Source organism: Acanthochromis polyacanthus, chromosome 15 (genome assembly GCF_021347895.1).
Source record: "Acanthochromis polyacanthus isolate Apoly-LR-REF ecotype Palm Island chromosome 15, KAUST_Apoly_ChrSc, whole genome shotgun sequence".
Lineage (NCBI taxonomy): Eukaryota > Metazoa > Chordata > Actinopteri > Pomacentridae > Acanthochromis > Acanthochromis polyacanthus.
The window spans coordinates 1,311,503-1,333,013 of record NC_067127.1 but is presented as its reverse complement, the minus strand read 5'-3'; the positions used below and the strand labels follow the sequence as shown (position 1 = coordinate 1,333,013).

At 39.8% G+C, this 21,511-nt stretch overlaps 2 protein-coding genes across 3 annotated transcripts in view; both read left to right on the top strand.

Annotated features, from left to right (window-relative positions):
- The first annotated feature begins 312 nt into the window (after positions 1–312).
- zgc:65997 (uncharacterized protein LOC794398 homolog) lies at positions 313–5,740 on the top strand. The gene is made up of 4 exons (XM_022189642.2): positions 313–668; positions 2,095–2,272; positions 4,592–4,686; positions 5,214–5,740. The coding sequence occupies exons 1-4, from the start codon at positions 327–329 to the stop codon at positions 5,403–5,405; spliced, it is 807 nt and encodes a 268-aa protein (XP_022045334.1). The 5' UTR covers positions 313–326; the 3' UTR covers positions 5,406–5,740.
- Positions 5,741–9,471: 3,731 nt separating this feature from the next.
- Positions 9,472–21,511, top strand: part of pank1a (pantothenate kinase 1a) — a 37,133-nt gene continuing 25,093 nt past the window's right edge. The window contains exon 1 of one of the 2 annotated variants that reach the window (XM_022189644.2): positions 9,472–10,517. In XM_022189644.2, coding sequence (XP_022045336.1) covers positions 10,232–10,517 — 286 coding nt within the window. In that variant the 5' untranslated portion in view covers positions 9,472–10,231. Of the gene's footprint in view, positions 10,518–10,975; positions 11,207–21,511 lie in introns of those variants that run through there. The other variant, XM_022189645.2, reaches the window with a different exon arrangement.

Here is a 21,511-nt window from a genome sequence, read left to right as displayed (position 1 = left end):
CCACTTTCAAATCAATATTATGAATAAAAACCACGTGTCTTTCTGAAGTTGTGTAACTATCTTCAGAATGACCTACAGGGGACGCTGTTGGATTGTTTTGAAACGTGATACTTTAAGGTTCCCTCGTTAGCTTCACTTCCTTAGTTTGTAATTTATGACTTCGAAACACAGTTTGACATTTTCAACATTTATATATTTGGTTTTGTAAACTGCGCTGAATGAAACACAAAAAGTAAACTTTAGAGAATAATATTTGCTTGTTTGACCCTTTATATTTCGATATTCCGACCGTTCGTGTGAACCTGAAGGCAGCAGCCACCCCTGTTATGTCATTCGCTGCCATGGCGGCCCCCGTTGCGCTGATTCAAGGAGCCAGCAGAGGTCTGGGCTTTGAATTCTGCAAACACATTTTAAAAAACAAGAGCCTCGCTGCTGTTGTAGCGACATGTCGGAATCCGGACGGGGCGGCCGAGCTGTGGGGCCTGGCCGGTCAACACCCGGGCAGACTGACGGTCCTCAAGCTGGACGTGAACCGGGAGGAGGACGTCCGCGGAGCCGCCGAGCGGGTGAAGGAGAGCTTCGGTCGGCTGGATCTGATCGTCAACTCGTCGGCGATGCTTCACCCCTCCGGGAAAGGAGAGACCAGCCTGAGGGATGTTTCTGCACAGGTCGAGCTTGATTTTTTTATAATTAAAATGACTTTAAAGTTAGTTGTCGCATTTTGTCAGTGGAAAAACATGCTTAAAAAACAATTAATCTTGCTTTCTAAAGCACAAAGTGAGGAGGCGGTTTACTTGTTCAAAACTCCATTCACGTTTTGTGTAATTTTAGTTTTTTGACCAAACCTGACGGTGGATGTAAACACCTGGTAAGACATTAGTATCTTGAATGAACTGCTTGGGTTGGCTGATAAGATCGGCATATATTAAAAGTTTCTGTCTGTAATAATTCCGACAAAATGTACGTTTTTATGCGTTATTTTCATGCACAATATTTCATTATCATGTGTAAGATTACTAAGAGTCACTGCCAGTATCACCTCTTACTTTCCTGTTCTAGTCTTATGTTAGTCTATCTCAGGGGTGTCAAACTCATCTTAGTTCAGGTTCCAGTTGATCTGAAGTGATCCAAACCAGTAAAATCGCAGCATAATAATCTATGAAATGACCACAACTCCTAATATTTCTTTTGTTTTAGTGCAAAAAAAGTACATTCTGAAAATGTTCACATTTAAGGAGTTATCTTTTTACAAAACATCATGAACAACCTGAAATCTCTTAAGAAAAATGAATTCAGTTACAACAATATTATGCCTCAGTTTATCATTTTCACATTACAACTTCCAGATCAGAGTGTCTACAAAGGAACACAACATTTAGTAACAAGTATCTAGAACTGAACGATACAGTATTTTACTGAATGATCAAAACAACAAAAGTCTGGCAAAAAAATAACAAAAACAAGACAAAATATTACAAAAATGAGATAAATGACACAAAAAAAGAGACAAAAATTTAGCCAAGTTACAAATCAACAACAACAAAAAAAAACAGAAGCAAGACAAAAAGGAAACGCAATACGACAAAATAACACACAAAACGGCAAATAAAGCGAAACACAAAATGACAAAAAAAGGGAAAAAACACAAATGAGACAAAAAGGAAACACAAAACGACAAAAACATGAGACAAACGACAGAAGTCAGACAAAAAAACAACAAAAACTAGACAAAATATTGTAAAAATGAGACACAAAAGAACAATGAGCAATAGAGTGTTTTACTTCATGATTGTCATAGTCTATTTGTATATTTAATAATCTACTTGTATCTTATTGGTTTGTTTAGTTTTATTAATCAACTCCTGCATTTCTGCTAATGTATTGGATTTTTTTTGTCTGAGCAATATATGAGCAATATTTTTCTATTTCTTTACTATGGTTCTTTTTTATGATCCCCAGATGACTCACGAATGACTTCTTTACATATTCGTTCGTTCGTTCGTTCGTTCGTTCGTTCGTTCGTTCGTTCATTCCAACCCTCCATGTTACTGCTTTGGTTAAACCACAGACTGAGTGACTTGTTTTCCGTTTCAGGGCACCATTTCCACCTTAATGACCAACACGGTGGGTCCTCTGGTGATGGCCAAGTATTTTGCAGCTCTCCTTCAGAAGGGCAGCGGTGGTTTCGGTCAGCAGCCTGCAGAGAAAGCAAAGCAGCACAGCGGCATCATCGTCAACATCACGGCCAAAGTCGGGTCCATCGGAGACAACGGTACCTGTCCACAAACACTTCTGTGGTTTTAACCTGACCCTTAGCTACAGCTGTGCTACAGTCAAAGTCAGCTTTATTGTCAGTTCTTCAACATGTACTGAGGATCAAAGTTACGTTACTCTGTCTTTGTGCAACAGGAGACATCAAATAAACACTTAAAAGGTTCTGAGATAAAAACAAATATAGAACATCAATTTTTAAATATGTCCGAAATAAGATTTAAAAAGGCAAAAACTAAGTAAATTAAGAACTAGAAAGCAACAATCGGGTAAACTAAGAAGAAAGGAAGCAAAACTAGATCTAAGCAACAGCTAAGAACTAAGAAAAGCAGAACTGAGTGAAATGTAAAGATGACACTGAGATAAAGTGGCAGATATAGTGCAGTTAAGTTGTAATATTTCTTGTAAAATGGCCCACATGTGTGCCGCCCAAAAACCAGGAGCACTTTTCCCCAACTGAGTGGAAGCACTTCTAACTCTAGGCATAAACCAGTCACTTGAATGATTTGAATCGTAATTTTTGGACACGTTTAACCCCTTGACGCCTGTTGTGGCAAATTCGCAACATCCACTTTCATCCAGACTGCAGTTATCATATCCATTCCCCCGATGCCGGTTTGTGCAAATTCAATACGTACCTCAGTTTCTGGTAGGACTGGTCAGAGTGGGACCTGATTATTATATGTCTGTTCTGTTCTATGTGTAATAGACAATCCAACACTCTCCACTTATTTTAGCATCAGCTGGAAAGAAAAAACAGACAAAAAATGTTTTTTATTTAATTGTATATAAATTCAGGCTTCAAGGAGTTAACAGTGAAGTTATGTGTGGTGGCATTTTCCATTCAGTATCTTATAAATTAAAATAAACCAACATCTGCCAGGTCTTAGTGCCAGAGATGTTCAGCCAACATTTCTACGCTGTGAGCAGCGATTCATCTGTTGAGAGTCAACTGATGAGGTTTTCCAAATTATTGATAATAAATGAGAGTGTCCCAATGTACAGTTGAAATATATGCGAAAATATTTACAATGATGCAAACTCCAACTCTAGTGATTATTATTGAAATGCCTCCATTTATTTATGCTTCACATACATTTAATTAAAAGGTAATTTTAAGCCTTTATCATGCAGATTTGGTAGGCTATGAACTGCAATGTGTGACCAATCAGTGTTCAAAAATATATATATTTTTTTTAACAATGAAACTTCTGATGTCCAAATTTTCAACTCTTTGGGGAAATTTTTGAATATCTTTTGGTGGAAAAAAAGAAATGTTAACAAAAATGTTTCTTTAAGAACATTCTCAAAAAAATCAACCAAAATCCAGAGAAATTCACTGGATTTTTGGTTGATTTTCTTCTGAATGTTCTTAAAGAAATTATCACAACTTTGACTGATATATGAGGAATCACTTTAGATATTTTTAGGATTTTTTTTTTTTTGGAAGATTTTTACTCATTTAAAAAAATATTTACAAGAATTTTCTTGTGAAATTTGGGGGATTTTTTTTAAATAAAACTTTTAAGGGAAACTTTTATGGAATTATTTGGAATTTTCGTCCTGAAGGTTTTGCAGATTTTCTGAGTTTTGTAGAAATTTCTTTGCTGTGTTTTTGTATTTTTTCAGACAAGGAAACAATATTTTTTTGGTGCCCATAAATGAAGACAACAAGAGGATTAATCAGGCAGGCTTTTGTGAAAATAGAATAAGTCAACACAGATTCTGTAAGGAGGATCAATGGATGCTTGTCAAATAAGAGAATTATTATAAGCTAAATGAGAACTTCTGACCAGCAGCTTTAAGCACTCACCTCATCTGTGCTGCAGTGAAAGAACTTAAAACCAAAGCAAAACATTCCAGGTCTGAGCAGCACCCCGAAACCTGATGTTTAAACTTTTCCTTTAACCTGCAATTTAACAAAAGTGCTTACAACAAGTAAATCTTAGCCTGGCTCCAACCTCCAGTCAGAAATAGCATCTGATGCATGCAACAAGCGAGTCTTAGGTCAGCCCAGAACAATTTTCCAGAATCATAAGAGAGGGAAAGCAGGAACCAATCCAGAACAGATCTTAATTTACACACAAAACAGTTAATTGTTCTAAAAGGTAGAAATGAATTCAGTGACTCAGGGCAGTAACATCAGGAAACCTTTTTAAAAAAGCAATACTGATGGTCAGAAACTTGCTGAATGTCATCAGGTGTAATAGTATCATTAAGGCCACACACCAGCACTGCAACCGAAAGCACAAAACACGTGCTTCCATGTAAACACGTGACACTTAGCGGTCTGATCATCCTCTCCACCGTCATCTCTCAGGTCTGGGTGGTTGGTACAGCTACAGAATGTCTAAAGCAGCTCTCAACATGGCGACCAGGAACCTGTCCATAGAGCTGGGCCGCGGTCGACCGAAGGTAAGCGGTGTTACAGCTGTTTTAAAGTGTGAATTTATTGTTAACGTTGGAGATTAAATGGGTTTTATCAATAACCATAAACACAACCAATTTACCCAGTGCCATTTTTTCTAACTTTCTAGTTGATATTTGGAAATCTGAACACTTTCACACCAAGAAATTCTCTCTGTTGGAGATTTCTGAGCTGCTTCAAATTATTCAGTCAGTCAAGCCTGCAAACCAAACATTAAGGCTTTAATCACACTTTCAAATGTTCCATAGAACTTAAACTCTTATCTGGATGTTAAAATAAAGATTAAAATGAAGATTAACTCCACAAACCATTGCAGATCTTGACTAGATGTTGGACTGATTGGTTTAACAGATTCGCTGACGTTTCTGCTTTTTGGTTTACACTGATACTAACAGTGGAGATCATTTGTAGACTCAATCCCTCTTCAGAGAAAGTATGTTTGAACTCAGAAGGATGATGCCTTTGAATGTCCCTTTTAAACTCATGACCTTCATCTTTTCTGATTTTTCTCCAGGTTCTGTGCGTGTCCTTACATCCAGGAACAGTCAACACCGACCTGTCCCGGCCTTATCACAGGAACGTACCAAAAGACAAGTTATTCAGCACCGAGCACTCTGTCAGCTGTCTGATGGGCATCATAGAGTCTCTGAATATTGAGAAGACTGGAAAGGCGTACAACTGGGACGGGACTGAGCTTCCCTGGTAGAATCCATTCACGGACGATGGAGGAGATTAATGCTCAATCTGTGGGCGGTGTAGAGGCCGTGGCTTCACTCCATCCAGTGGTTCCTGGTGGAGTCTACACAGCTGGAAACACACCTTTACTACTACCTCAAAACCAGCCACAGTGCTTAATTCACTCCAAACATTTGTGTTGTTCATAGAAGCATCGCCTAAAGGGTGGATGTGACCTGAAGATTTGATGCAGAACGAGTCATTTTGATTGTGGAAATAATGTAATATCATACTAACCTTGACAGTTTTTTGCAGTATCAGTTCAGATCACTAAGTGGCTTTTATTAAAGGAGTATAAAGACATTATCTGACTTTTTAAACTTGTGGCTTCACTCAACACTCAAGGGCTCCTCTAAGCAGCTGACATGAGATGTAAAAACCAAGTATAGAACTAACTAAACATTGCCTTACATTTGACTAAATATTGGTATATTCTGGTGGTAAATGTCATGCAGTCAGTCCATAAAGTGAAAATGAAAAGAGGCTAGCTGCTTCAGTAGGACAGTGATCCACAGCAAACCTTTAAATCCACCGTAAACAACTTAACCCGGCCTCTATGTTTGACAGCACAGAAAACCCCCTAAATGACCTTTATTGGGTCTGAGCACCAACGGTGCTGAAGGACCCCATTGAAACCCGAGGGTTTCTTTTTCTTCTTCTTCACTCTTTTCCGTCTTTTCAGACTCCACTTAGGCGGCCTAAACATACCCCAAAATGCATCAAACTTTGCATGCACATCAGGACTGGTGAAAAATTTCATGTTTTATGGGAGTTGCGCACATGTGTGGCAAAATGGCTCCATATCGCCCCCTGTAAAATTGAAAAAGTGGTCATTAGGCCAACTGCCACGACGTTTCATCTACAGCCACAATATTTGGGAGGCATATGCAGCACATCAGGACTCACCAAAAAGTCAATTGTGGCTACGCCCTAAACCCAACAGGAAGTCGACCATCTTGAATTAGCTGTAAATTTTTTCTGATTAATAACTCATCAGGGGTAAGTCCAAGAAACCTCAAAGTTGGCCAGCATATGCACCAGACCTTCCTGATGAAAAGTTATCACAGTGCTCCACAAAAGTCTGAGGGTGTAGAAATGGCGACCCCTGGAAATTTACAATTCGCCATGGACCAGGAAATGCTGTGTAACTGCCCTGAACATGCTCTAATCTGTCTCAAACTGTACATGTGTGATCAATGTCCTGCCCTGATAACATTCACATGCTGATTTAAAGCCATAGTCATAATGCCGCCTATTGGATGGAAGGCAATGCTCTAAAATTAGCCTGTACATGCTCCAATCTGCCTGACATTTTACGTATGTGATCAGAGTCCAAAAATACACTCTCGATCACAGCGCCACCTGGTGGATGGATAGGAAAGCTCTATGACTAGCCTGTACATGCCCCAATCTGCCTGAAATTTTACATGTGTGATCAGAGTCCAACCTTCATCACGTTCACAGTTCGACATGCACTCTCAGTCTAAACGCCACCTGGTGGACATGCATGGACTCGCCGACCAGCAAGGATACGAGAACCCGTCCAACGCTGCTTGCAGCTTTAATTGCTTTTTCTTTTTCATTCCATTAAGAGGCTGCTATCTGTTTCAGGAGCCCGGCCAGATGGTTAATCGGCCCCGGCTCATGGCAGCAGTGTCGCTAATGGACCGGAGAGTAAAATACCAACAGCAAGCGTGAGAAAAAGCCCACAGCTGAGCAGCAAATGTGGAGGTACAGAACACCTGGTACAGTGTGGAAAGCACGAGTTCATAATGCAAACTGCTGTTTTTTAATTGCCTGTTGAAAATGGAGAAAAGGAATGACATAAAAATGAACCTCCAAACCTCACGTAGATCAGGTGTGTTTGTTTACAGTATTTCTAAGCTTCTGTTGAAGAGCAGCAACGGGACTTCATTCTAAATATTGGCAGCCATCGACTATGTGCTGAAAATAAGGCTGCTGAATTGAGCAACAAAGCCAAGAGCAGGGATTTTGGTTGATTTTTTTTGTGAATATTCTTAAAGGAAATATTAGAAGTTTTACTGATGTATATGGAATAACCTTAGAGATTTCTAGGATTTTTTGGGAATTTTTTTACTCATTTTTTTATATTTAGAAGAATTTTCATGCCAAATTTGTTTTTTTTTTTAAATAAAAATTTTAAGGAATTATTGGAATTTTCTTCCTGAAAATTTTGCAGATTTTCAGAAATTTGGGGAATTTTTTTGCCTATTTTTGGGATTTTTTTCAACCAAAGAAACAATATTTTTGGTGCCTGTAAATGAGGACAACAGGAGGGTTAATGACTTATGATTCATTATCCTCACATTTCTGCTTTGTGCTATGACACATTTAACCAGAAGATGGCAGCATTTAAAGACCCCACCAGTGTTTTTAAATCTCACATTTAAAGCTTTCACTTGAGTGAGTTGGTGAAATTTCTTCATTCGTTTCCTTATTGCAGCGTGTTGGCCTTTATTGTATTATATTTCCAGTAACTGACTGTGTTCCTTATTGTAGTAATCTTGATTATACAGAAAATAATACATCTCTAACTGAGTCTGCATTGCTCCATTTGTGACATTACAGTACGTTTTTACTCTTTACAGAGTGCTGATGAACTGCAGCTGAAAAGCATCACTTTTTTTCATCCGTGATTTTCTCAACTTTGCGATTAAATCGGTGGAATGATCAATTCCACACACTTTATGTACTTTATATGCTGTATTTTACCATGAAAGAAAGACAGAAACCCTCTCTTATTTGCAGTCTTGATCGTTTTCCTTCTTCATGCTCAGATTGTGGTTTGACCTTTGAATCTTCTCTGAACTCGGCTTGTTATCTGAGGCTCTGAAAGGTATCAGGACTTAAACACATCTTCTTAAACAGATGTTAAAAGGAAACAGGCGACAGAATGTAATGATGGAATTAATTAACGGATAGTAACAGAACACCTGAAAGTTTTCAACATGAGCAGGAATCCGTCTGAAACGCATACAAGCACAGGGAAAGAAACTTTAAAGCCAAGGAGTTTAGAATGAATTATTTGTGCCTCAGGGCCATTTAGAGAGATTACTTCACCAAACAGAAGACACAAAAGAGGACAGAAGAGTAAATAGTGTCAGTGTGTGTGTGTTTGTGTTTACTCAGCCACTAAACCTCAAAACCCTCCAGTACATGTTCAATAGATATGATATAAAGCATCATTTTATAATTGAAATGTAACTAAAATACAATAAGAAATAAAAATAATAAAATAAAAAATAATTCGTTACTATGAAATAGAATACTAAATATATTAATAACATTAATAACAATAAAATAAAATATTAATGAAATTAGTGAAATAAAGGGGAAAAAAGGTATCACCCCATTTAGAATCATTGCTTGTACTCCTTGTTTAATAAATCTACTATGAGGCATCATTTAATTATTGAAATATAACTGAAATATAATGATAAATAAAATGAATTAAACAAAAAACGTAATATTTAATTACATATATATAAATAATAATATCAATAATAATAAAATAAAAATAAAATCTAAATAAAATTTGTGAAATAAAAGGCGAAAAATGGTATCATTTCATTTTGGATAATTATTACTTGTATTCCATGTTTAATAAATGTACTATGAGACATCATGAAATATAAGACATAACAATAAATATAAATAATTTATATTTATATTCAATTAAATACACATTAATAATATTCATTATAATAAAATGTAAAAAAATCAAAGTATATTGGTAAAATCTATAAGATAAAAATAATTAATATCAATATTAAATTAAATATGTACAGAAGATGATATTTGATATTAATAATAATATAAAAAATAATACAAAAAATAAAATCTAAACGAAATTTGTGAAATAAAAGGAGAAAAGGTATCACCCCATTTTTTAATAGTTTTTACTTGTATTACACGTTTAATAAATATGTTATGAGGCATCATTTCATTTCATAAATATGCTCCAGCTTGCACGGAATTCATGCAACACTATGAGGGACATTCAGTCCCTCACAGTGTTGCATGAATTCCGTGTTTCTTTAATAAGAAAAACTGATGCAGAAAAAGCCCAGTCACAGTGAAGACGTTTGAACAGCTGCCTGTTCTTTTACATGCAGCCGCGGGGTTACTACAGTTCATTTTCCTGACTGATATATTGACTGGCAGCTTTGTGCGCACATCACGCGTGGACGGAGGACTGCGGGGAATGAGGATGACAGAGAGCAGCGACCGTTTATAAATAAAGCGAACCCAGCTGCACGGACAGACCGACAGACGGACCGTCCCGGCACCGCTGCCGTTCAACGATCCAGCGGTTATTGCACCGACCCGGGACGACTTCGCTCCTGCATGTCCTTTCGTGCGTTCCAGCGTTTGGGTGACGGTGTAGGTTTACCGCAGAAAACCGGTCGGAGGAGGTGAACGGGTTCGGGCCTCGGTGGAGGAGCTGCTGTGACGTAGCAGTCCACCGACACACACACACCGGCTGCCGCTGCCAGGACTCAATGTGGGGAAATGACCGCGAGTGACCTCAAAGGGAACGCCGTGTTTTAGCGACCGTTTTCATTCCCGTTTTAGCTCAACGCCACAGCGACAATGTACGCCAAAATCTAGCTCCGTATTCCAGCGTTAAATACGTTACACTGAAGGCGGCTCGCGCGGTTGTTTCGCCAGCTAGCAAGCGGACAACAGCTAATATTAGCCGGCTAAGCTAAAGCAGCCGGTTACACGTTGCGCTCCGCCGTCAGATGCTAAGCTAAGCTAGGCTAGGGGGCTGCCATGGATAAAGCCAAGTCGATGATGGACAAGAAGGGAGCGTCGGGACCGTTTCATGTCAACAACGGCCAGAGCCAGAGGGGCTTCCACGGACACGTCGTCGTGGCCGCTAACGGTAGCTGCTGCGGCGGCACCGCGTTCGGCTGTCCGAGCACCGGACCCAGCGGCAGCGGCACCTTTGACAACATGCACCACCTGCACCGCGGGGATGATGCCGAGTGCAACGGCTCCCCGGCCAAGAGGTGCCGGCTACGGAGGAGGACGGAGTCGGTGAGGCGGCACAGACCCCGTAAGTAGATTTTTTTTTTTAACTGTTTTCTTTCAGGTATTGCAGTGAGATGATTGTGTGACTGCAACTGTTCCGTGCAACAACGACCGATTTGCACAACCGTTGCAGTGTTGCGATGACAGACAGGCAGCCCGTGACACCCAGCGTGCACCCCTTTCCCATTCCCCCTTTTTTATTTTCCCATAGCTCCGTGTTTAATGATTATTTCGGGCCACAGAGTCGCCGCAGCTCCGCTCTTTTCGGTCAGATTGCGTCTCCGGCTGATCCGGCCGTCGTCAGGGAGACCCCCCTTTTGTGTTTATGAACCCTCAGGTTGCATCTGGAGCGCCGTGATTGGTCGGCGGCCGGTGGTGAAAAAGCTCCTGATAAGTGGGCCTGGCTTGCGTCAGCCAATCAGCGGCCGACTCCTGTCTGAAGGAGGAAGGGTGAATGAGCTGGAGCCCCGCCCCCTTATTTACCGACTATTCCGGTGATGTGAGGATCATCTGGGAAAGTTGGCAGTTTTAGCGCAGAATGTGTGAAAGTGGCGCTTTCTTCGTCGTGTGATAGTCTTCTAAACCTATTCCCGGCAGCCTTTTTTTTATAATATATCTGTATATTTTTTATTTCCCTGTACTTGAGTCTTCACCTTTGAGCTGTTAAGCTGATATTCTGCCTCAATATGAAGCTTATAACTGAGAAGAAACCTGGTAAGTTTGTAAATTTATTGTCTTGAGAATGCCTTAAAATAATGTTAATCTGTGTTTCAATAAGTGTGCTTAAATCACATGTCTTAACTTAATGTTTTATTGTGAAAACGTCTCTTATTTACCTACCTACCATTATCTATGCTTCACATTGTGCTGCACATTTGAGACATAATAAAAAGTCTAAGAGACACTGTGTTGAAACAGATGCTGATTGCTGTGCATGGTGGGAAACTGCAGCTCGACTGTTCATTCAGAGCTCAAGGGTTTCCTGTAGCTGTCATTGTGCAACTTGTTTGCAGAGGGACCAGTTACAGGTTTAGGAGCTTTGTTTCCTAAATGAGCCAAATTGCATTTCTTTCACTGATCACTTATTGTGTTAGACAAAGGTTTCTGCTTTCAAAGACATTTGTTTTACCTCTGCTTGTTCTAACACTGTGACATGATGTAATCAATACAGTTTATCCAATGCGACTTCTATTACTTTATCTAAAATCTGTGATAGTGCTGTGATTTTTATATCTATATCACATGTCGTATATCACCCATTCAAACTCTGAAGTACTTTACTGTTTTAGGGTAGGATTGCTTCATTGCTCTGTTAACTTTGTTGCATAGTAAATAGTTTACAAGTGTGTGCATGCTCTGCTCCAATAACCAAATGCTGCATTCACTTGATAAAGCACCATAAAGTCCCGATTCTATTCTTGTTTTCTTGATAAATGAAGACCTTTTGTAGTGTTAATGAAGAGCATTAAAGTCTGGTTTGCAGAGCCGATGCGTTCACTGTTAACTTGACCACCAGCTCTTTTCATTCACTGGGACCTAAAAGATGTTTGAATTTGGTATCTGTGGTTTATTCTTTTGATAAAACAGTCACTTCCTTTGATGACAAAAACATGTTGACAGACTGTTAGTCAAGTAGCTACACAGTATGTACCCTACACTGAGTTCTGTATCTGTCAGTGAGATGAGATTGTTCAGTTTTAAGTTGCACTGACTTACTTTACTACATACAAATAATTTTCTTTTTACATGTAGGAATGTGAACCGTGCTGTGGTGGTAATAGACGGACTAACTGAAAGGCCCCACATCCCAGAATTAGCCCAGATTGTGTAATTAAGGGCACATTTCAGCAGCAAACTTTGAAATGTCCTGTCAGAGCTCCTCTGCTTTATGGCAGAGCTCCCCTTGGATGGAGGCCAGCCGTCATGATAAACCCGGATAACCCTCTAAGCTTTTCCCCGCTGAGGGCCGACCCTGGAATGCATTTCCCTCGGGGATGTGATTTTTCACTTTTGTCCTCAGATTTTCTTTTGCCTCCTCTGGGTTTGATGTGGTTCAGGATTGGGGTTACTTTTGGGTAAGAACCGCTTGTTTGCACCAGCAGCAACTTGGCAGCGTTTTTGATGGCCGGCTCCTGAAGTGGCCGGGCTGAAGTTCGCTTCATTTTTCACATTTCTGTGTGCGAGTTAACTATTTCATTTGAAACCAACTAATAAGATTTTGTAATGTTTTTTTTTTAATAATCAAAGATACTTTGTCCTGGTACGGTCAACCTGAAAAAGATGACTGAAGTTCTACAAAATTACTTTGGGAAATAGACGTATGCAGCTGTGGTGCACCAAATACAGCTAAGACTGATCTGCTGCTGAAGCGCAGGTTGTTTTATGCTTCTTGTGAATTATTGTGTCATTCCTTAGTTTGCCTGAAGCTAATGTTTGGACACTTTGACGCCTTCTCTTTTAATCATACGTTGTCCTGTAATGCATATAGCTCATCATTAGTCATTAACCGTGGAAGAAAGTGGAGCAAATGTTCTCTTTTCAGCCCACCACCTTCATTTGCACTGTTCTTTAGTTCTGTCGAGTGTCCATGCGTCAATGTGACACATGGCTTTGAAGAAGACGTCACATCTGCTGCGTGGGGTCACCTTAAAACACAAGCAGACAGCTCAGCGGTATGAGGAAGCTGTGATGTTATCAGGAAGAAGTATTTAGAGCAATTTAGTAACGAGCAGCTCCCAGTGAAGCTAATTTGATTATAACTACTGTGTGTAATGTGGTCACTGACATGTTTACATTCATTTCCATCCTCTGAGCCCTGTTTGAATCAACCACACGATGCAGCGCTGTTGAAATTCCGGCGCCATGAACACCAGCTCCCCGTGAGTCTCTGTGACCTTTGGTTCCCCATAACACCACCTGTGTAGATCTGCACAGATGTCTAACGTGTGTCTGTGGGGAAGCATATTTCCACCATCAAGCCAAGCACAGTCAAAACAGCTCTGATGTGTTTTACTTTCAAGGCCAGCGTTGAATTTCGGCATTTGTGCAGAATAGTCAGACTAACGCCCAGAGTGATGTTTGGTCTCCATTTCTTTTTTTTTAATTTTTACTTGTACTTTGTGACTCGGTGGTTTGACTCGGTTATACATAATATGGTGGTATCATGGAGGAAAGCAGGAAGAATAAACATGCTTGGAGTCTCCATAGGGAGACGTTTCAGAGTGACAAAGCTGTTGAGACGTTGCTTTAGCTGCCTTTACATAGATGGTTTCTGTGAAGTGAGGGTGGATCAGTAAGTGTGTCGGTGCTCCTAGAAAATGAAAACAGAGCTGTGGTCCAGTTTAGGAAGCAAACAAGTCATCCAATTCAAATTAGGACCCTAACTGAAACTCCGTGGGACGTATCTGGATCATACTGTGTCACGCCCAGTTTCCAGTTCGATCGGTTCGATCTTTACAGCCTGAACATGTGTGTTGATTCAGTCACAAAGTAGAGCTGGACCCGAATGTTCGTTCGCTACGGCAGTATCTGGACATTAATTTCTCCCAACCCCCCCACCCGGTCAGACGTTACGGGGCGGGATGAATATTCGTCTTTAATAGGGCCTGAATATCCGGAGACCAGAAACCACTATTCCAGCCCTGTCACAAAGGAACTCCCATGAAAAGATGCAGGTCTGTTAAAAAAGTTTGCCTCAGGTCAAGTCAGTGTTGTACGCCTGTAGGTGGATCCTGAGTGGGACAGACTAACAGGCAGTTTGGAAAGGGGGAGATTGTGTCAGAGATTATGTAAACTGAGACGAGGGGAAGTGTTTGACCGATAGCACACCTGAAGACTTACCCAAACTTCTACTGTCTGAAACTGTGTGCAATCTGTGCAGCATTCCTGTATAGTAAAAAAACGACTTCTGACGCCATGGTCTTTCTTTCTCTTCAGTCATTTAAACAGATGCAGTAGATAGAAAGTCAAAGGATCTGTTTGCTTTGTCAGATATGAAATATGATGATTCCCCACAACTCCAGATCTGTTGACCCAGATATGCAGATCGTTACACTGAGGTTCGTTCAGAGGAAGTGTTTTTGTTGGTAGCTAAACACTGTGGTTGCTGTAGTACCAATGCTAGTAGGAAGTATGAATGTATTACAGTAGTGGGAGAAGCAGTCATAACAACGCCTGATGACCCTAATCAATGAATGTTGAGTCCTGAAAACAGTAAAAAAAAAAAAACCTTAAATGTTTGCAAAAATTCACTTTGACACCTGAAATTGCTTGTTTTATCCAAAGGAATTTAAAAGCTGAATCAGTTAACGGATGAGACGATCAAAAGAAAATAGATGACCTTCTGTTTTGATCATTTATAGATAAGTCAGACAATATTTCAGGGATAAATGTCATAAATTACCTGGTTTCAGCATCTCAAATGTGCCGATTTGCTGCTTTCCTCTTTTCTGTCACTGTCGGTAAAGTATTTTGGTATTTTGGTGCGTTGGTTAGACTAAACAAGCATTTGGAAATCACTTTGTGATGGCCAACTTCAATTATTTGGTGGCATTTTCTAGATGGATTAATTGCAAAAACAATCAGCAAATTATTCTGTAATAAAAACAGTTGGAAGCCTAATTTAAAAGCACAAAATATAAGAAAAATATAAACCTAGAGTGCACAACCGTGAACAAGGGAACACTCAGCATTTATATAATTCTAGTAATTAATTATTGGACTTATCGATTAAAAGAGTAATCATTGGAGGTCTATTGTGTTAGCTGTAGTACTATAATATGATACGATAACTGAGAAATATGTTATGTAACAACAGTAGCAGTGAAGGTGGTAGGAATAGTACTGTTAGATGCAGAAATATTGTTTTATAATAAGAACAAAACCATTTTTTAAATTTCATCTAAACAGAAACAAGAAAAACGTTCCTTTTATGAGATAAATTCCACTGCAACAGAAAATGCGTTACAATTACAGAGACTTTACGACGAAGTGTTCCGCAACAACAACACAATAAAATGCAAGAGACACACCTCGAATAAACTGGATTTACTTGGCAGAGCTTCACTGAAACATATAATCAGTTAGGAATCCTTAAATACAGAACATTCTGCACATAGTGTGAGTTTGTTATTCTTCTATCTGCTGTGCTTAGCTGCCATGTTCACGCCTTATCAGAGACGTCGTCTTATCCACTCTCTTCCTGTTCTTTTTGCACTAAAACACTGGAGGCTAAAGGACAAGTACTCCCAAATTTAATAGGAGCTGTCCCTGCCAATAAGCCCTGAGGTCACGCTGGAAAGTTTAACTCCAGACACAATAGAGGAATATATTTATGAGACCTTTACAGCTGCAATTCAGGTCAGACTGTGCAGATATACTGTATCTATCACGTGGAACATGAGAGTCAGTTCAGAGACCTTTCACCTACATGGACACCAATCATTTGCAGCGCTGCTCCTCGTCACGCCGACCTTGGACTGGACGCTGTCATATGTGTGTCTGCGGGCTTTTTAAATAGAAACCCCGGACCAGTGGGCTGCTGGGAGCACTACAGGACAGCCGAGAAAGAGGGAAATTTAAATTGTTGTTCTTTACACTTGAAGGAATTTAAATGGTTGAAATGAATTGATAAAGATTGTTTTTTTATATATAGAAGATTAGCCACAGTCAGTGAAATTAACTGACAGCGAAACGACTGAGATTTAGTCTTCTTTCTCCTCTGTTCATTTTGTTTGTTGTGGGATGTGATCATGGCAGAAATATTATCTAGTAGGCTAATGACACAGTTTGACAAACTACTCTGCAGGCTGACAAGACGCTCGCGGTTAAAATAGGCATATTATTCTGTAAAATACTTGATTAATGTATTTTACCACTTGTTGCTAGAATATATGACAAAGAAAAATACCTGGATAACTTTAACTTGTATGATTTGATGTAATTTCTTATAATTTTTGAGCACAAATATTGCAGAATATTAAAAAATGAGGGAACCCCGGCGTTTACAGCTGTGTGTTCCTGAAACTGCACTGATGCTTAAAGAAGCTGTCAGCCTGTAAACTAGTATTTGCGTTTTTGCAAGGTGGGAAAGCCGACACAACGGGGACGAAACAATGACACATCCGTAGGGAGATGCATCTTTTATGAAGTGGAAACTTCAACGCAGCTGATGCCGACCTGTTTTGAGTCAGGAAGAATATTTTACATTGACATCGGTGCGTCTAAAAACAATCAATTAGAGCACTTTACAACAGAGAAGAAGACCAAAGTGCTTTCCAACAGCGTAATAAAACAAAGCAATACAGTTTGGATTTCTATAAAAGCGTAGCAGCACAGATAATTCAGTACCGTTTCAATGAGGCGTTTTGGGATGACATGAAAATATAATGTGATAATTTGTTGTAGATTTTCAGGATGCAGCACCTCTGGTTGAAAAAAAACGTAACATAACCTTGCTGCATGTCATTCTCTGTCCAATAAACCAGAAAAAAGCAACACTGCTCCAAACTTAATGCACTTTAAAGCCCAATTTATTCATAGGTTTATGCAAATTTCCATATTGACCCAAACCTTGTGGCAGTGCAGACTCTGCACACCGCACGCTGACTTTATGTGGTGCATTATTCCCCATCCTTTGTCTTATTCTCTCCTAGGACTTTGGTTTGCACACACTCATTCCTGTTGTTCAGCCGAATAAAACACACAAAGGAGCTCTTCTTCTTGGTGTCGTGAGGTCGCCATCTTGTTTTCTAGTGTGCACTGCAGACTTTATAGTGATTGTTTTATTTGGTAATTAATCTTTGGATTATTTTCCGAACTAGTCGGTTGCTTGTGTGGTCAGAAAATGGTAAAAGTGTCGATTAGTGCTGCCTGAAACCCAACGTGACGTCTTCAGATGTCTCATTTTGTTCACAGCCCAAAGACATTCAGTTCACTGTCAGAGAGAAACACAAAAAAAAATGCAGAAAATATTCAAATTTGAGAAGCTGAAATCAGACAAAAAATCACATTAAAAAGTTTGTGATTAATTATATAGTTATTATTCACTGCAGCTCTATTGTCTCCATCTGTGCTGAACTATAAACAAGCATGGGACTTTCTAATGTTCTGTTTTCAGGCTCTTTGGGGTTTTAACGCTCATGTCGTCCCGCGGGTCAAAATTAACCCGTTTAAAGTTTGAAAATGTGGAAAAAAAATATATTTTCACAGTGAAACTTCTGATGTCCACATTTTCAACATTTTTGGGAAATCTTTGAACATTTTTTGGTGGAAAAAAGAAACGTTAAAAATGTTTCTTTAGAACATTCACATAAAAATCAACCAAAGTCCAGCAAATTTTGCTGGATTTTGGTTGATTTTTATGTGAATGTTCTTAAAGACAATATTAGAAGCTTTACTGATATATATGGAATCACTTTAGAGATTTTTAGGGGTTTTTTTGGAAGATTTTTACTCATTTTTAAAAAAATATTTACTACAACTTTCTTGCCAAATTTGAGGGTTTTTTTTTAAATAAAACTTTTAAGGAATTGTTGGAATTTTCTTCCTGAAGGTTTTGCAAATTTTCATAAATGTGGGGGATTTTTGTTGCTGACTTTTTGTTTTTTTTTCAGACAGAGTATTTTTTAGTGCCTGTAAATGAAGACAACAGGAGGGTTACAGATCAACTGATAAGGGTCATTGTAAAGGTCAAAAGCAAACAGCAGTGATGAAGCGTTCTGACGTTTGCTTTCCTCCCCCTCTGAGGAGACGTCTTCCTTTTTGGTTTCGGTTTCGACGCAGAGTTTTCACATTTAAGTCATGCTGCTTAAATTTTGTGCAACTTCCACTGTGACAGCATTTAATTCTAGGAAAGGAAATAGAATATTCACAGTTTGCACCCAAAAAAACCCCCGAAAGATCCCAGCCGTGGCATTAACATAAAATGCTGTCTCCTAGCAACTCAAATATCAATAAATAATATTTATTTACTGTTTTCTGTCAAACAGTGAGCCTTGTTTGTGGCACAGCGATGTCAAAATGAAGAAATGTACACAGTTGTTGTGAGTTTAAACGGTGTCGTGTGCGTGTTGTGGGTTTGTTTTTGGCCGAGGCTGTGGAGGAAAATGTGACTGTCACTTGAGGCAGACACCGTCCTGTATCCTGGCCGGCCTCTGTTGCTTTTCTTTATGTCAAAGAAAGAGATTACTTCCAGGCAGGTGTGAAAAGCCGGCAACGTTTCACAGTTCGTTCACAGATTCAGCGCTTGTTATAAATCTTCTTTAGGCTTTAAAGGTGAAGCAGGAAAGAAAGCTGTTGTCAGAAACATACATACTGTGCTCTCGTATTTACTTCGTTTTTTGGAAAAAAATAGCGAGAGGGAGAAAAACGATGACTGTTTTCTGGTAAGAATCTGAGATTTGTGTGGAAAATTTAATCAGTTTGTTGATTTGAAACCATCCGCAGCATAAAATCACAAAAAAAGTAGTTTATTTGGGGTTGTTTAAACATTCAGGCACGCGAGTTTTCCAGAAATCTGTGCTTTCTTGTTTACAGACATCAGAGCAGGTCAGTAGGTGAGAGGGGACGGTGGCAAAAAGTCAAGCAAACAGTAAATGAGGTGATAGGTGACTCCTGGTGGAGCGTGGAGGTAACATCTGTGGCATCAGGAGGTAACGGAGCCGTGGAGGTGATGCGAGACGGCCTACAGCTGCTTTAGTTTCAATGAGCTCAAAAGTCTTTCAGCAACTTTAATTTCTTATTTACCTTCATGATGTACAATTGAAACATTGAAATGAAACACAATGCCCATACAACTGCCTAAGCAAGACTAGAACACCACAATTTAAGCAAAAACAATCATTTTAAGGTGCTTTTCCAGCAGCAATCACATCTTCAATTTCAAAGTGACAACACAGACCTTGAGGGAAAAAATTGTCGTGTGATTTTTACTTTATCCTCATCTAGTACCTCAATAAGCAGGACGCTGTTCTGCATTCAGTTTTCTGTTGCATCAGTATCATACCCATCCATCCATTGCTGTGGCAGCAGGCTGAGCAGGGCTTCCAGATGTGCTTCTGAACAGCAACATCTTTCATTTCATAATGAGGGACCCTGAGGCGTTCAAGGCCACATGAGATGCATTTTCTGTCTAGGAATTTATCAGTCTACACCAGGGTCTCCTCACTAGGGCTGCAACTAATGACGCGTCGACGAATCGTCTGAACACAATACGTCATCAAAAGCGGAACTGAGCGCGCAATGCAACAGAAATCAGCGTCCGACCGGAGCGCGGAACACGGACGGACATCGGCGCTGCATCGTGCATGTATTATGTATGCACGATGCAGCGCCGATGTCCGCGTTTAGATACAGCTGTATAGTAAACGCTGACATCCGCGTTTACGATAGATCGTGGATGTCCGTGCTGCATCGCGCATACATATATATGCGCGATGCAGCACGATGTCCGTCCATGTTCCGCGATCCGGTCGGACGGTGATTTCTGTTGCATTGCGTGCTCACTTCCACTTTTGATGACGTATCGTGCTCAGACGATTAGTCGACGCGTCATTAGTTGCAGCCCTACTCCTCAAAGATTGACATTCCTGGTAAACCCCTAAAAGAAGGCACTGAATAGACATCCTAAAGATGTCCACACTACCTCAGCAACTTCCTGGATGACCGACCTCCTCACGCCACCCCATTGAAGAAACTCATTTCACTTGCTGGCATCTACAGTCTCTGCTACCCAGAACTCCTGACCATAGATGAGGGTCAGGCAGATCCAGAGCCTCACCTTCTGGCTCATGCCGTCTGACGGAACAAGGCCACTACTGCTGATGCTGCACCAGTCCATCCATGACGTGTTGAAGTTCAGTCAGGGGCTTCCAACCTGCTGCTCATCTATGCCACAACCACCATGTCTGGATGGACATCTTTAATGGACATCTGGAGAGCAGCTAGCAGAAGCATGAAATACATCTATGCAGATCTAAAGCTGAAGTTTGGTGGCTGTGACCTGAAAGTGGACTTTGCCTCAGTAAGCCGGACAGGACGGGTCTGTTTCAGGTCAGCACTGTGTTATGAAACAGTCACATCTCCTGATCATCAGGCCACGCTGAGGCCACAGAGCGGAGCAGGAAGTCAGCAGTCTTATCCAGACTTTCAGGCCCTGCTGCTCCATGCTGGTGAATCCCAGAGTTTAGCCGTTAGCTAGTTTTTAACCAGTCAGGAAGACTTGGGCCAAAGAAAGTCAGCTCTAAAGATATTATAGTCCTGCAAATTTGATATGTCAGTGTCAATAATTAACGCCAAATGTCCAGTTGTTGCTGCTTATTACTTGTGAGGATGTTTTCTCTGTCTAATGTGACCATAAGTTTGAAGCTGTTTGTTTTGAATCGTTGGATAAGAGTTTTTTTTTCTGCAGCTGATCAGAAAAAGCAACAAATAAACAGATTATGAATGTAATCATTAGTTGGAGCTCTAAACTCTAAATACAGAGGAAGCTGGTGGAGTTCAGAGAGTTAACTCTTAAATTACTGAGTCCACTTTTCTTTCCCAGTTTTTCCTGACAAACCACACAACGCCCAGTTAGACATGCTTCAAAATGTGCTTTTCTAGATGTTTTAGAAGCAGGCAAATCTCATTTATTGCCTAAACAAGACTGTCAACCTCTTACTGACAGATATTTACTGTCATTGCAGTTTTTTTAGCTAAAATATGATTTTCACTGTTGATTAATCTGTTGATCATTTTCTTGATAAACCAATTAATTGTTGTTTTAAACATCAGAAAATGGTTCAGAATGAATCCCAAGGCCCAAAGCGACGTCCACAAATGTCTTGTTTTTTCCACAACCTGGGGATTATTTGCTGTCAGGAACGAAGCTGAAATTGGAGGATTTAGATTTTTTTTAAATTAAAAAGTTACTCAAACTGATGAATCTGTAATCAGAGTTGTTACCAGTAGATTTTAATAGCTGACAAGGAATCAATTATTGATCTTTGCAGTTATTACATCACATTAAAAGTCTGATAT

What these genes read in the sequence shown, in the direction of transcription:
- zgc:65997 (XM_022189642.2), top strand. Translation starts at nt 327, where the DNA reads ATGTCATTCGCTGCCATGGCGGCCCCCGTTGCGCTGATTCAAGGAGCC. An exon ending in CGGGTCCATCGGAGACAACG is followed by an intron (nt 2,273 to 4,591) that starts GTACCTGTCCAC and finishes GTCATCTCTCAG; the next exon opens with GTCTGGGTGGTTGGTACAGC. An exon ending in TGGGCCGCGGTCGACCGAAG is followed by an intron (nt 4,687 to 5,213) that starts GTAAGCGGTGTT and finishes ATTTTTCTCCAG; the next exon opens with GTTCTGTGCGTGTCCTTACA.